At 46.4% G+C, this 16,881-nt stretch overlaps 1 protein-coding gene across 1 annotated transcript; it reads right to left on the bottom strand.

Annotated features, from left to right (window-relative positions):
• Positions 1 to 4,279: 4,279 nt before the first annotated feature.
• On the bottom strand, positions 4,280 to 15,007 carry LOC133134542 (uncharacterized). The gene is made up of 4 exons (XM_061250742.1): positions 14,914 to 15,007; positions 13,797 to 14,564; positions 10,656 to 12,278; positions 4,280 to 5,295 (listed from the first exon to the last, which is right to left on the bottom strand). Exons 1-4 carry the CDS (start codon positions 15,005 to 15,007, stop codon positions 4,520 to 4,522), a joined length of 3,261 nt encoding a protein of 1,086 aa, XP_061106726.1. The 3' UTR covers positions 4,280 to 4,519.
• Positions 15,008 to 16,881: the final 1,874 nt, after the last annotated feature.

The raw sequence follows: 16,881 nt of genomic DNA, 5'->3' as shown, positions 1-16,881 counted from the left end.
TCCTTCTTTTCTAACAACAACCTGCTAGACCCCCATCAGTCTGGCTTCAGATCGGGCCACTCGACAGAGACTGCACTCCTCTCCGTCAGTGAGTCACTTCATGCCGCACGAGCAGCCTCCCTCTCCTCTGTCCTCATTCTTCTAGATCTCTCTGCTGCCTTCGACACTGTGGATCACTCCATCCTCCTGTCTGCCCTGTCAGCAACGGGCATCTGTGGCACAGCCCTGGACTGGATTGAGTCCTACCTCTCTGGTCGCTCCTTCCAGGTTGCCTGGGCTGGTTCGGTATCGACACCTCGGCCCCTCGCCACAGGAGTTCCCCAGGGCTCAGTCCTTGGCCCGCTTCTTTTTTCTCTCTACACTCGCTCCCTTGGCCCTGTGATCACTGCACATGGGCTATCCTACCACTGCTATGCGGACGATACCCAACTCTTCGTCTCGTTCCCGCCGTCTGATACGCAGGTTTCAGCCCGTATCTCTGCTTGCCTGAGGGACATCCAGAGCTGGATGGACAACCACCATCTAAAGCTCAACCCAGGTAAAACTGAAATGATATTCATCCCTGCTAATACCTCTCCCCATCTGGATCTCTCCATTTCCCTCGGGGATACCACACTCACGCCGTCACCCAGTGCAAGGAACCTCGGCGTGGTGATGGACAGCAGACTGTCCCTTTCCGAGAACATTGCGGCGGTGACCCGGTCTTGCAGGTTCTTCCTATACAACATACGGAGAATCCGCCCCTTTCTCACCCCCTACTCGACCCAGCTCCTGGTCCAAGCGATGGTTCTGTCCCGCCTGGACTACTGCAATTCCCTCTTGGCTGGCCTCCCAGCGTCTGCCATCAGACACCTCCAACTCATCCAGAATGCAGCAGCTCGTCTGGTCTTCAACCTTCCCAAATACTCACACGTCACCCCCCTGCTTACTTCCCTCCACTGGCTGCCTGTCATGGCTCGCATCAAATTCAAAACATTGGTGCTAGCCTTCCAAGCAGTTAAAGGGTCTTCCCCAGCTTATCTGCAAAAAATCATCAGACCCTACACCCCTGCCAGACCTCTTCGTTCAGCCTCCACAGGCCGCTTGGCACCTCCCCCTCTCAGAACCTCCACCTCACGCTCACGACTACTGTCTGTTCTGGCTCCACGGTGGTGGAACGAACTCCCCGTTGAGGTCAGAACTATAGAATCCCTCCCCACCTTCAAGCGCAAGCTGAAGACACACCTCTTCAAACAGCACCTCTCCCCATCCCTCCCTACCTCCCTGTGAACCTTAATTGTTGTCTCTGTGACTTGTGTATCAGTATTTTAGTTGGCTAGGTAAGCAGTGTTTGGATAGTTAACTTTGGTGACTTTTGCTCTGTTTGTTTGTTTGTTCAAAAAAAAAAAAAAAAAAAAAAAAAAAAAAATGGCCCTTGTCCTTATCTTTGTTGTACAGGTAGCAGTTGAAATTGTACTTACCTCTAGGGTCTTTCAGCGAACTTATCCCTGGTTATGGGTATGCACTTTGTTGTACGTCGCTCTGGATAAGAGCGTCTGCCAAATGCCAATAATGTAATGTAATGATAAGTTCATAGGCCACACACACACACAGATCTAAAAATAAATTTGGTCCTCACAAAAATAGACATCCTCATCTATACACATGTTCTGGGCAGTTGCTAGGGTGTTCTGGGCGGTTGCTAAGGTGTTCTGGGCGGTTGCTAGGGTGTTCTGGGTGGTTGCTAGGGTGGTCTGGGCAGTATAAGGGTACAATTCCCAAGGTGGCGTTGTCTGGCTAAGTATGGGTTGCTCAACCACACCCACCCTCCTGTTACAGTTAGCACAACCATTAAGACATGGACATAGAAATAAAACAGTTAAAAACCTTGCTATTTTCATATAATGTGGACAGGATGGAGTCAGTCAGTTAGCTAGTTATTTAGTTAATTATTCTTATTAATGACTTAGTTAGACGTGTTAGGCAGAGGCAGAACATACTTACAGTTCAACAGCATCACAAACTACAGATAACAAACAACCAAATCAACACCTCTCTAAAATAATAAAAACTTTATAGAATATTACACTGCATTAGTTTTGGTAAATACAAATTACAGTGACAGTTCACTAATCAGCTGAGCTTAGTTAGCCAGTCAGCTGACTAGTTAGCAAGTCAGCTAGCTAGCTAGTTAGTTAGTTAGTCAGTCAGCTAACTAGTTAGCCAGTCAGCTAGTTAGTTAGTCAGTTAGTCAGTCAGCTAGCTAGTTAGTCTGTCAGTAAGTCAGCTAACTAGCTAGTTAGTTAGCCAGTCAGCTAGTTAGTTAGTTAGTTAGCCAGTCAGCTAACTAGTTAGCCAGTCAGCTAGCTAGTTAGTTAGTCAGTTAGTAACAGTCACTTAGTTAATCAGTTAGTCAGACCGTCAGTTAGTTAGTTAAGCTAGCTAGCGCCGAAGCTAATGTTAACTAGCGCGACGAAGCTAACGCAAGCTAGCGCCGAAGCTAACGCAAGCTAGCGCAACGAAGCAAGCAGTTGACGCTTCAGATAACATTGGAGTCAATGAGAGCTGGATCCGGCACTCTCTGCACTTTTGGGCGATTTATTAAAAAACCGTGAGTCCTATCTCAATGGAAGTAACATTGAATGAGAGAGGACAAGTTTCTCTACATTTTGATGTATAAATTGTTGTTGTAGAGTAGAAGCTGTGGGAGTAAGATGAGAATGTCTTGAATATTTTTGATAAAATTTAGAAGGGCTGAATGCTAGAGTGGGTGATGTCACCGCACTCTAAAGCCATGCAATACACACCCATTATAAAATCTGAAAATCTCAAAAATTTCATAAAACATAAACTGTGATTTTGTAAAAATTAGAAGACATCAAAAAGTGTCTTTAGAACAACACAGTTCAAAGTCTTGTGACCCGTTTAAACCTTTAATCACGTTTCTGCGACAAAGTATGACGAAGTGGTGTGGCTCCAAAGAGGGGTGGGTTTGATCAATTTTTTTTACGAATTCTCATTCATTCCTATGGGCAAAAATCGGTCGGTTTTTCGCATTTCGTAAGAAAACGAGATGTCGCAGAATTGAGAAAAGTCTTTCCCATCGATTCCCATCTATTCCGGTCGTTTTGATATATATCTTGCCTGGGATTTCTCAAAGCTGTGGGAGGAGTAGCATGCCGAACTTTTGAAGGAAGAAAATTAAATAAATAAAATTATGAAGTATGGCTGGGAATATTAAGGTGTGTGCTTTTGCACTACAAAGCTCTGCTCAGCAGACAATAATCAGTATATTGGTTGGAATTAGCCGCTATTATTGTTATTATTATTATTATTATTATTATTATTATTATTATTGTTGTTATTATTATGAGGTATATTATTAATTAGCCTATCATCATCATCGAGTACTGACTTATCGATGCTGCATGGAACTGCAAAGATGAACACAGATGTGCAGGTATAGGGCTGATCATGCATAGAAACGGGAGAAAACTACTTTCAATGTCTCTTTTATGCAAATAAAAGAACAGCAAAACATTTTTTATGTTATCTCCATGCAATAATAAAGTTTTCAGCAGTTGGATTCAAGATGAGATTGTTTTAGTCATGATTAACATGTTGTGGCAAACAAATTGAACATCCTACAGAAGGTTGTGCTGCACCTGAGACAGACAGACTAAACATATTAGAATTGATTTCCTTCTGTTATCTGTGCAAAATAAGTCATTTTGAGTCAAGAAGAAGGTGGAGAGAACTTGTTCACAACATTATCCAAAATATGCCATTTGGATAGATTTTGGATAAGTAAAAGGACACTTGTGCCTCATCTTGGAAAAACACTTGCAGGATGTCACTGCTTTCAGATAGCAGGGGGCCTGTAGCGTAGTGGTTAAGGTAAATGACTGGGACAGGCAAGGTCAGTGGTTCAAATCCTGGTGTAGCCACAATAAGATCTGCATTGCCGTTGGGCATTGCTCCAGGGGACGATTGTCTCCTGCTTAGTCTAATAAACTGTGCATCACTCTGGATAAGAGCATCTGCCAAATGCCAATAATGTAATGTAATGTAGCCACACAAACTTTTTTCGAGTGGTGGACAACACATTGTGGATGAACTGTATACAATAATTGTTGTCCCTAGCAGATTTAGATTTGGTGCAATGAATATTAGAGCATGTAAATGTATGATCTTTTTGCTTTTTGTGTTTACCAGACATACTTTTTCAAGTATTTCTTAGGCTCTCATGCTTTGATCTTGATGGTACACATGTGCCCGTCAAATTCAGCCAACCATGCAATGTGTTGCCACACAGTGGAACAGCTTTATTAAATAGTACTGAAAACAGGTCTGGGAAAAAGAGGTTAAAGTCAGCTGAGATCCTTTTAACTTTTAACACGTTGCACGTGTCAATAACAGTTCATTGTAAAGAGCAGTGTGGTCTCTGGTTCCCCACTTGTGTTTGGTTCTCCACAATCTTCCTGCACTTGTTTGTTTCTTCCTCATCTTTGTTTTTCTTTTCTCCCCCTTTTCTCCCACTCTATTCCTTCCTTTCTCTCCAGCCTGCCTCTGTGCACTTCTCTCTCTCAGCTCGTCCTTCTACCTCCTCGTCCTCCTCCTCTTCCCCCTCTTCCTCCTCTTCCTCCTCTTCCCCGCAGCTGTAGAACCTGCCCCGGTTTGACGCCACCATCTCCTCCACCTTCTCCAGCAGCTGGGAGACGTGACGGGCATTCCTCCGGCTGTGTAGGGCGTGGTACCTGTTCCCGCACCTGTGCACCAGCCTGCGGAGGCCCTGGCTCCTCAGAATGTGCTGCTCGACACTCTCCCCCAAAGCCTCCGCCCAGGTGAAGAGCACCAGCGTGTGCCTCCACACCCGCGTGCCGAAGGCGGCCATGTTGAGCCTGACCGCCCGGCCGTAGCCGGCTGTGAAAGAGAGATACGCGGGGACGACCAGGAGGAAGGCGTGGGGCCCTGGGGGGCACAGAGCTGCCCTCTGCAGGGCGTGACCTGCGGCCCCGTCCCCAAGGTACCACTTGGGCCCTGTCACTTCCACCAGAGCGACCCGCCGCCCGGCTGCCTGCCCTCGCCTCACTGTGCCTCTCTCTGTCTGGGCCTCCTGTCCACCCAAGATGCTGTTTCCAGCCGAGCTGTTGGAGGCCCAGCTCTCTCCCAGCAGGACTAGCCTGAGCTCAGATGGACCGGGACACTCTGGGAATGGTGGGAATGCGGTACGGATTTGACTGGGAGACTGAGGAGACAGCGGGAATGTTGGGGAAACCGTACTGGGAGGCTGTGCAGGGCTCCCTTCAGCGATCACTGAAACAACAAGAAAAGGCAAACTGTGAGGTTGTGTACTTGATATAATGAGCAGCTGTCATTATTGTTGTTCCTCCTCAGGGAGGGGCTTTAACTGTAACAGATGGGGCAAAATATAAACCAGAGGCTTACACAACTCAGCAACCTCAAACTCATTAATTTCATTATAGAGTTGCGCAATATCTAAACATTATACAAGCCCTGTCTGGGTTCTTTTTTACGTATTATTCTTGTTTTCACAGGTGGGTTTCTAACTGTTGAACGGAGTGCACAGGGAGCAGACTATGCCCTGTGCCCGTGCCATTGGCACAAGCGGTTCAGAGAGGGACGAGTCTTGTGGTCCTCGTCAAGCAACTTGGGCACCTCCTTTGCGAACGCCTTTCCCCATGGCCAGATTTCCCCCAAGGTGGTCCTCACAGACTCTTTAATCTTAATCCCGGTTCCTCGGCGATCGCTCCGATTGTCAGCGTGTGAAGCGTCCGCGCCAGGTCCTTGGCCCTCTGGAGGTCGGCGTCAGATCTGAGCATCGTGCGGGTTTTCGGATCATCCTACGCGTCATCCCGCCCCCCTCTGCACCGCCCGTTCCCCTCAGAGAGGTGCATGGTGCTCCCCAGACCTTTCTTTCAGCGTGAGAAGGGTCTCCGTTGGATTTTTCCCCAGATGAGCTTCGCAACCAGATTCATAGCGCTACAGAGTACACTTCACAAGAGTTAGAAACCCACCTGTAAAAACAAGAATGATGAAGCAAAAAGAACCAAGGCTGGGCTTATATAGGGTGTAAGCCAGTCATAAGTAACATTTGGTCTCATGCGCTGGTCAGCTTGCTGACTTCCCTCTCCTGGAGCTTACATTGTTAGCCCCCACCGTTGGCACACATGCCTGTGGGGGAGAGCTGGAGAAGGATTCTTAGAGGCACCTTCTTAGGCCCTGGGGGCCCCCCTTTTCTCACATTCCTACAGGATTTGAGTACAGGAGTACTGGAGAGGGCATAAAGATGTTTCATGATAATCCCAGGTCAGAATATAGTGATGTTTGGTGTTATTCTGATTGGTTCAGTGCGACTGGTGTAATGGTCTAGTTTTTGTAACAGTCTACCTTTGATATCATAACCATTCAGGAGCCGAGGGGAAACTGGGCAAAAGTTGTCTCTGTAGAAGCCATGTGTTTTAGCCCCCTGCCTGGTGGGCCTGGCTGTAAATTATAGATGGGTGACTCACTTTTAGGGTCAAGGCCTGGATTTCGGAGATAAGGAGAAGAAACCAAACAGTCTGGGATGTCTCCTTTCCTTTCATTCACCCAAATCAGGTTTATCCAAAAGGTATATTACCATGAGAGGCACAAAGACATATTTACAGCATAATGCAGTTATCATGAAGACTCCCAACTACAGCATTCATAGATATGATGGGGCGGCCTGTAGCATGGTGGTTAAGGTCAGGAAGGGCTGCCATGTGTGAGGGGCCTGAGAGCTGGGGTTCCAATGTTGTTTAGACTACCTGTTGGGGAGTTAAGATGTATGAGTGGTCCAAGGCCAGTTGGGTCATGGGAAAAGAATCCTCCCGAACATTGGTGACCTCCCTGTGACCCCATACCTGGTCACTTCCAAGGGGGAAGACTCCGGACAATGCCACAGTGCCCTCATTTGGGCACTGGTGTCATTACACCGGTGACTGCTCTCTTAGATTAAATATTCAAAACTGCTATTAAGATAGTAAATAGACCCGGTAACACCTTGAAAACATTGCCCATGTGATCCTTGTATTATTGCATTAAGTCTTATGTAATGGTAACGGGAATTGCATGTAAAATGGATAATCAGGAGGGAAGTTTCATGATAACTGCAACATAATAAGACATAAGGGTAATCTGTTTGGTATGGATGTGATCTGATAAAATCAAGGAATCGGATGAGATACATTTCATACCAAATGGAATTTAACAATCTATAGTTTCGGTATCCCAAGGGAAAACCTACACGTCCTCTCCTGGTAATCATCTAATTTTCCCTACTCAACAACCCCCAACGGTGGGGGTCTAAATTCCAGATTTGACCACCCCTCCGGGTTGATTTATGGCACTGCCGCCTGGTTCCAAACGTATGATTTGGCATAAAAGCAAGGGAGACAGACCAATCTGGGAAGATCGTATTCGACTTCCCACACAACATGTCTTGGGTATGTATGTATGTATGTATGTGTAGCAGTGGAAGATCGTATTCGACTTCCCACACAGCATATTGTACATGTATGTAAGTATCAGGAAGATCGTATTCGACTTTCCATACGGCATATCCTATACTCTGTGTTTGTGTGTAGTCCAAGCAGGCTAGGTATTATTTATTTACTCTATCTCTATTCTTAATTTGTGTATTTTATACTTGATTGTGATATTCTAAAGCTAATAACCTACCTGTCTGCGAATAAACTATTTTGTTTGTAACTTGCGTGATCTCCATGACTCTATTTCATCTTGTACCTTTTCAGCCTAAATTACAACTGAAATACTCAGGGGGAAATGGTGGCCAAAAGACCGACCGATCGGCGGGGCGGTACACCTGTGATAGTTCTAAGTTGTGAGGCCAGCAATTTCTTAAAGTCCCTTAAAGGGTCGGGCGACGCAAGGCTCTTGTAATCTGGTGCGAAGGGAACCCATGGGCGTTACGGCTGGTTCCTGCCAAATTAGCTCTAAGGAGCCCAGACAATGCTACGCCGACCTGGGCTCGCAAATATCATGGCAGGTTTGCATGTATTGTGTTGATTGGACCCTCAGCCTCTGAGTTCTCCACCGAACTGAGATTTCAGCAGTAATGCTAATCCCGGGAGCATCTATTGAGTAATGGTGGCGCAGGTACAAGTCGAATGTAATCACTCCCGAGGTCCGCGTAAGTTGCAAACCCAAATTTCTAAATTATATTTTAAATGGAGTCAGATAAACGAGTAAAACTATAGTAACCACTAAGCGTACAATACGGCCCCGTTTGAGAATGGAGAATATTAAGAATTGTACTGATCCGTTTCTGGCCAGCTATAAGCGGGATATGGGGCAGGTCAATCCATATCCGACCCATGGCAACGGACCCAGTATATTCTTAAACATAATTGTGCTAAAAAGCACCATGCGAGCAGTGTATGAGAGAGACTAACCTGCAGCTGGTTTATTGGAGTCCAGTCTTTGACATGGTTTAGGCACATTCAGTTCCCCTCTCCCTCTCATCTCCTTCGCCCGGTTCTGGAAGCTTCCGTCCATGAACTCAGGCAAAAGGTCATTGAGGCTCTCACTGTTGCTGCAAAGTTTGGGATTCTTCCCTTCTGACCATCCCCTCGCACCGTGTCTCTCTTTCTTCTGTTTGGGCTTGTGGAGCTCTTCCTCCTGCCCTCCATTCGCCTCTTTAAGGGCATAACCTCGTCCTTCGCTCACAATGGGATCAGGATCATCTTCCCCCCCTTTCTTGTTTCTCCTTTAGAAAGTAGTTCCTTCTCTCTGGATTCTCTTTCCTTTGGCTTGGGAATGAGTTTACTCTCCACTTGCCTCACTCTTGTTCCTTCCTCTAGAAGTTGTCTATCTCTCCCTGCCCCGTTATCATCTTCACCCTCTGTCCATGGTATTATCCCTTCTTTGTTCTTTAACTCCTCTGGACAATTCAGATTTTTTCCGTCAACTTCCCTCTCTTTTTCAGAAATGGCCTCTTGCAGCTCTTCTAGTTCCTTCTTGTATTCCTTACAGCTCTTTCTGATCTCCTCTAACTCAGCCTCTCTTTGAGAGATCAGTCCCTTCAGTTCCTCTACTTGCTCCTGACTGTCTTCATACTTCTCTGTGATGGAAACCAATCGTTTCTCACTGCAATCGTGCTTCTTTTTCAGTTCATTAACGCATCTCTCTTTTACCTCCATCTCTGTCTCTATCGCCTTCAATTTCTCCTCATGAATCTGTTTCTTGTCCTTCGTCTCTCTCTCCATTTTTTCATATTTTTCTTTCCACGTGTCTTCGCTCAGTTTTTGTATCTCTTCATCTCTTTCCTCGATTGTCCCTCTAATTTCATCCCCCTCTCTCTTCCGTTCCCTCTTGATCTGTTCCATTGCTTTGTCTTTTTCTCTGAGCGCCCCTTCCAGCTCTCTAATCCCTGCTTCTCGCTCACTCTGTTTCCTCTCATATTCTGTCTGCATATTTCTCCTGATCTCCTCATAATGAATCCTCAGTTCTGCAATCTCTGTCTCATTCATCTCGGCCCTGGTTCTCAGTTCTTCATTTTCTTTCCTGTAGTCCTCACACTTTTCTTTTATCTCCTCAATCGCTCCATATCTCTCCATGCTCAGTGACTCATACCTCTCTCTGAGGCAAACCAAGTTTCTCTCCAGCTCATCATACCTTTGTTTTAATTCAGAAATCACCTTTTCTTTCACCCCCAGGACTGACTCTACCTCTGCCTCTCTCATCTGCCTTTTCTCCTCATCCATCTGTTTTGTACCCTCCATCTCCTTCTGCATCTTCTCATATTTATCTCTCCATTCCTCTTCCCTCTGCTTTAGCTCTTCCTCATATTTCTGCAGAGAAGCTGATATTTTCTCCTCCCTTTCTTCAGCTTTGTGTCTCAGTTCATCCACTTCTCTCTCTTTCTCATATTGTTTCTTCTGTAATTCATTCAGTTCCATCTTCATGTCTTTTATCTCCTTGTCTTTTTCTCGGACCACTCCCTCCATCTCTTCCTCTCTCTGTAGTTCTTTCTCTCCACGTTGCTGTATAATCTCATCCCTCTCCTTCACAATAATGTGAATTCTCTCCACCAGTTCTGCGGTATCAGTCCTTAGCTGCTTAATCATGACCTCTAGTTTTGCTGTTTGCCTGTCACTGTGTTCATACCTCTCTCTTATCTCTTCTACCTCCTTCTCCTTCTCCCTGATTTTCTCTTCTGCCTGCTCCACTCTCTTCCTCTGTTCATCCTTCAGTCTCTTTTCTGTTGCCCCTGCATTTTCTTGTGCTTGATGCATCAGCTCTGAAATCCTTCTGTCCTTCAGCTCAAGTTGGGCTTCTCTTTCGGACAAAGCCTGTGTGTTTCTCTCCGCCTCCCTCTCTCTCTCTGCATCCTTTAGTTTCATCTCCATCTGTATCCTCCTCAGTTCCTCTTCATATTGCTGTTTTACGTTTTCCATCTCTCTATCTTTTTTCCTGAATGCTAACTCCATCTTTCTGATGTCTTTTTCTTGCTCTCTTAGTTTCCCCTCATTTTCTGTGTGAACGCTTTTTAATTTTTCATAGTATTCCCTCTGCTCTCCAATCTCTTTCTCTTGTCCATTTCTATTCTGCTCTACCTCTTTTATCTCCTCTATCTGCTTTTTCATCTTCTCAGTTTCCACTCTCCACACCTCTTCTCTTCTTCTTCTGTCGCTGTTTCTTCTCAAAATCCTGCTTCAGAACTTCAGTGGTTTGCTCTGCCACCTGAATTGTGTGCTGTAGTTCTTCCACCTCCCTCTCTTTGTCCTCATACATTTGATGCAAGTCACACAATTCTGTCTTTTTTTCCAGATTCCTGCGTTTTAATTCCCCTATTTCCAGGTCACACTTCTGCATGTTTGCTTTGATCTCAGCTTCTCTTTTCATCCTCTGCTCTTCATAAAACTCTTTCATTTTATCCAACATTAAGTCTCTCTCTTTCTTCTTCTCCTCCAGGTTCTCCATCTCCTCTCCCCGTTTGTGGAATTCCATCGCCAGGTCGTTGAGCTCTGTCTTTTTCTCTTCATTCAGTCGATTCAGCTCCTCCATTTCTGTAGTTTTATTTTGAATGATCTTTCTCAATTCTTCCTCTGTTTTAACAAGACTCTGGCATAACCTTCTCGACTCATCTGCTTCTTTTTCCATCGCCGCTGTTCTTTCCATCAGCTCACTGTTCTTCTTCTTTTCTTCCTCAGCACTTTTCTCCAGCTCTTCCCTTTCTTTTGCGCTCTGTTGGTGCATCTTTTCCCACATCCTCCTGTCAAGGTGCATCTCTCTCTCTGCGGTCAGTATTCTAATTTCTCTTTCTTCATTCTTCTCCATCAGGGCTTTGATCTCCCGCTCTTTCTCTTGCATCTTTAGCTTCATATCCCCCTCTCTAAGCCTGTACTCCTGGTCAAGAATTGCTGTGATTCTGTCGTTTTTCTCTTTCATTTCCTTTACTCTTTTGTCTAGGAGCTTCCTCATCTCTGTCTGCCTTCTGTCCTCCTGTTCCTGCCTCCCTGCCTCCGGCTTCCCCTCCATTCTTTCCCTTTCCTTGGGTTTCCTCTCAAAACTCATCCTGCTTCTCTCCTTCTTTGCTTTCGTTTCCGTCTCACTCTTCCGTCTCTCCTCCTTCTGTCCCATCAGCTCTCTTATTTCCTGCGTCAGCGGCGTGAACGGCTGCCCGCCGTTTCCCGCCACGAGGTCCTCCACCTTCTCCAGCAGCTCTGTGACCTGCGTGTTCACCGGCTCCGCGCCGCTGATGACGTGGTACCTGCCCTCGCACCTCTCCACGAGCTGGTGGGCTTTGGCCGAACTGTGGACGTGCTGCTGGATGGTGGCGCCACGCCTCAGCTTGTCTCGGCCCGTAAACAGGATGAGGGCGAACCTCCAGGCCTCCTCACCCAGCACCCCCATGTGCTCCACCGCGGCCTGCACAGTGACGTCCGAGTCCACGCCCACCACCAGCAGCAGGGCGTGGGGCCCTGGCGGGCACAGTGTCACGCTCCTCCCAATCTCGTGCCGGACCCTCTCGGGGGTCCGCTTGCTCTCCCAGCCGGGCGTGTCCACCACGGTGACCCGTCTGCCCGCCACCTCCCCCTGCGAGCTGGTGCACTCCTCCGTAACCCTGCCGGCCAGGAACGGAGCCCCTCCCAAGATGGCGTTTCCCGCCAAGCTTTTCCCGGTCTCCCGCTCCCCCAGCAGCACCAGCCGTAGGTCCGGGAGGCCACGACCACGCCCTGTGGGCCAGCGCGCCTGTACCTCCTCTCTCCAGGTGACATGGCTCCCATCGCCTGTGAGAAAGAGACATAACCAGCGTGAATTCAGTCTATTTGGACCCATGCAAATGTGTCCCTCCAGCTCCCCAAAAGTATTATACAAATCATACGGCCGAACACACATGGATGCTGCTGAGAGTGCCCAAAGATGAGCCGCTACATTTGTATTTTTACATTTCACTTGTTATGAGGAAGGTCAACATCTATTCATGTTATGTACGGCTCTGAAAACCCAAACGCAGACCACAGGATTATCCAAAATCGTTGTTTAATAGTCCGAAATCGTAGCCAGGAGATCCAATACAAAGGCAAAAACGAAAGGTAAAAGAATAGTCGAAAAAACAGGCGAGGGGGTCAAAAATCCAGAAAATCAAAAGGCTAAAGTACAAAAGGATGAAGGCAAGAATCAAAACCAGAAAACAAAGCAGAATGTCGAAAACCAGAAAAGCAGAAAGGCAAACAAAACAAAAGGGCAAGGCAGGCTCGGAAATCAAAAGGCAAAGGGGTGTCTATCAAGAATCTCAAGAGTTAGGCTTACAGGGTATTCGGCACTAAAACTGATCAACGTTCTGACAAAGAACAATGCAGAGACTGAGGTTTAAATACATGAGGGAAGGTGACAATCTAGGCGGGGCTGGGAAAAAGTGGACTAAACAAATAGACAACAGGTGGGGAAACATAATAGGGTAATAACATAATAACGGGAGGGAGACGAAAACGCAGACTGGATGCACGAAACAAAACATGTAAAACATACGGCTCCGGATTAGGGAGTAGACATTTGCATAGTTAGAAGACGTAGTGATAGTTAGACAGGTGCGAACACTTCACTGAAACTAAACAAGTAATCAGGGATAGCATAGGGAGGCGGAGTTACAGAACAGTGCAGAAATACAAAGAGATTGCGTTAGTGAGTTAGTTACGTGAATATTTCCAAACTACCCAATAAAAGTGATTGTTAGTTAGTTAGTTAGACAGACAGTAAGTGTATTAATCGGATTAGTACTGTACAAAACCTAGATTAGCAGTAGTTAGTAAGAATTGTGCTTTACAACATTTACCTACAAAGAAAAAGCAGGAAGTAAGAATCACGAGTTTTAGAAGAAATGTTGAAAACCCAAAAACTAGCGTAACCGCCCGAATAGTGGGACACGGGAGTGACTAGACTGGTAAAAATTCAGATGCAGACATAACAGAGGATGACAAATGAGAACTGTAATGGAAAACACTAACCAATTTCAAAAATGAATAAATAACAAGAATAAACATAAATACACACAGGACAAATACAGGAACATTACAATTCAGGCTTGACAAAAGATGACTGAAGGGGACTTTATTGAGATAAATTTTATTAGATCTTCCAGTTATTTTTGTAAACAGGAATTAAAAAATTCAACAAGTTTTCTCTTTACGCTCTCATGGAAAAGTATTAACGCAGTCAGATTTGCTGAGTAAATGGGCTAATTCATCCTGAAAAGCTGAATAAAAACCAAACACAGTGACTAGCAGACTCAGACTGAGTGAACTCACCGGTGAATATCTCTCGCAGGGACTCTCTCAGCTTCCTCTCCTCTTGTAGTCTCTGGCTCCTCCTCTCCTCTCCAGGCCTCCGGCCGCCGCCCTGCTGCTCCAGGCGCAAACGGACCGGCTCCATCTCCAGGGGGGCGCCTCCGTTGGCAGCCACCATTTCCTCCACCTTGCGCAGCAGCTGGGCGTCCTGGGCGGCGTGGCGCCCCCTGGCTGTGCTGCGGAGCACGTGCCACCGGTTCCCACAGCGCTCCACCAGGAGCCGGAGGTCCGCGCCGCCCTCGCCGATCCTGTCCGCCACGACCTCCGGATCGGCGCCCTGCGTGAAGAGCACCAGCGTGTGCTTCCAGACCGCCTCGCCCAGGAGCTCCATGTGCTCCTGGATCTCCTTCCGGTAGGTTCCGTCCACCGAGGCGTAGGCCCGGACCACCAGCAGCAGGGCGTGGGGTCCGGGCGGGCACAGGGTCACACTCCGCACTGTCTCCCACTTCACCCACTCGGGCGTGCCGTTGAGAGGGTAGTACCACTCCCACCCGGGGGTGTCCACGATGACCACCCGTCTGCCGGCCACGTGCGCCCACCTCTCCACGCATTCCTCCGTCGGACTGCCGTCGGTGAAGCCCCCCTCGCTGATGCCCAGGATGGCATTTCCCGCAGAGCTTTTCCCCGCCCCCTTCCTCCCCAGCAGCACCAATCGGAGCTCTGTGGGACACGGGGCTCCAGGAAGAGGGGTCTGCCCCTCCTCTGCCCCTGATGCTGGTCTCACGCCACCTGCAGGAGAGAGGGGGACAGCTGGTTCCCATTCTGTGATGGAGCTTCAGGGCCAGTCTGAGCGCCAAGTCATTTACCCACATGGAACACTTCAAAAAAAAAAGCTTACATTTCTATTATATCTCTATTGTATTTAAACATGAACGTGTGTGCATGTACGAAAGGAGCCTTTTGTTCTGTGTTCATTTTTTAACTCTGCTTTTGATGCCACTTTCACAATGTAGCCCACTAACTCCAGCCCACCACCTGTATATAGCAGGTTGAATAGATATCAGTTGTACAATAACAGTATATATATCACTATTCACAAGAAAATGTCCAGAATATGCACCCAAATATGGAGTCTCACCAGGAGATGGCGCTGGTGTTGGCACACTCGTTTTCTTCACTCGCTCCATCTCTTTTTCCCGCTCTCCCTCTCCAGTCTTTTTCCTGCTGAACATCGCTGCTGTTGTAGAATCTTCCACACAAAGCTAGAGATGCTTCCTCACTTCTAATCCATGAAATAAAATGAAAAAAACACATTTCACTTTATTCCCCCCGAACAATTGTCAGCCTGCATCACAGGCACAGCTGAGTCATGACACGACCACCTTTCTAGGTCAGTGTTTTGCACTCAAACTACCAACATCAAGAAAACCTTAACCATAGTTTTTAAGACATTTGAAGGTTCTTACAGTTCAGAGGTTCTGATGCTTGCTTCTATAGAAACATTTATCTTTTGACCTTTAATTTTAAATCTCTGAAATGTTACCTATTCCAAAACACATGCCAACTTGCTCCAGAGCAACTGAAATCATCTGAACAAATTGAGCATTACATTACATTACAAGGCATTTAGCAGACGCTCTTATCCAGAGCAACATACAACGAAGAGCAGATCGAACAGCAAACAGTATTATTCAGCTTGCATTTCCTCGTTATGAAAATGGATATAATGAGATTATGATCATTAATATTGATATACAGATTGTGGAAGAGGAACTGCACTCATTCTGCCCACGCAGTGCAATATCTTTTATTAAAGTCAATTTATTGTTTTTGGCAGTTTTTAGCCACAACTCAAGGGTTGATGAAGTGGCAAAAACACAGGAAGGGGTCGCATCGTACACTTTCGTTTTCATCAGAGAAGAGCCTTTTTCTGCAGCCACCAGCGCCATTGTGAAATGCTCACGCCCATGTTTCATTCAAAGTGAACAAGTCTATATTCCTGTATTAACACAGTCAACATGAATAACGATAATCCTCTTGGTTTATCCTACTTATGACATTTGACAAATTACGTGTGGGGGGGAGTGGACAGGTAACCAGAGTAGTGTGGAGAAGGCAGGGTGGGGTGTTGGGGGTGTGGACAGGTAACCAGAGCAGTGTGGAGAAGGCAGGGTAGAGATATATAAAATGTATATATAAATATATAAAAAATATATAAAAATGCTGGATGCTGGATATCACAATATTGTATTTCACTATACAGTGGGGGTATATTTTTAGTGCTTCTACATTAGTGTGAGTGCTACCATAAAGGTATAGGGGAAAGCTGGAGAACATTCACCCTACTACACCACTTTGTCCCAGGCCAAGCAGCCACCGAATGCTACAATATGAAACGCTCCATTTACATTTACATTTTAGTCATTTGGCAGACGCTTTTAATCCAAAGCGATTTACAAGTGCATAGGTTCTACAAGTCAAAAGTCTACAAGTCTACAAGTCTATAAGTCAAAGCTTCACATCCAGAAACTAGCAAAATACACATGAAATGCTGTTCTAAACATAGTTGTCATCATAAGTGCATTTTTTTTTTTTTTTTTTTTTTGGGGGGGGCGGGAATACATCGGAGGACATTTATTCTGAAGCATAACCATCACCCTGCACATATCTTGATAGATTACATTTCTTACATTGTTGGATATGACGAGGATGTTCCCATGTGTAAATCCAGGTGCAGTCAATGTCAGCCGTGCTTCAGACATGTGACCATCTGCAGAATCTGTTCCAGTGGGGGTGCAGAGATGTCTCAGTCTCAGTGTTTTCACAGATTGAAAGTTGAGGTAACTTCGCCCGCACATCCAGCAGAGGGTGCTGTTGTGACGTGTTGAACAGGAACCTTTACTGTATTCATTAAGGAGCGTGTCAATACCAGAATGCCACTCTGAATAGCGTGCCTGGCTCAAATGACAGTAACACGGATATTCCAAAGTCCTCCCAGGGTATCAGCCCAACCACGGTGCCTCCGGCTTTCTGCATCTCGTACAGTATTTCTGCAGCGCTTGACACCAGAGCACCAGACATTTCACATCATACAGAGAGTCTCCGT

The sequence above is a fragment of the Conger conger genome, chromosome 8 (assembly GCF_963514075.1).
Source record: "Conger conger chromosome 8, fConCon1.1, whole genome shotgun sequence".
NCBI classification, from domain to species: domain Eukaryota; kingdom Metazoa; phylum Chordata; class Actinopteri; order Anguilliformes; family Congridae; genus Conger; species Conger conger.
The sequence above is the reverse complement of the archived record's forward strand: the minus strand, read 5'-3'. Positions and strand labels throughout refer to the sequence as shown.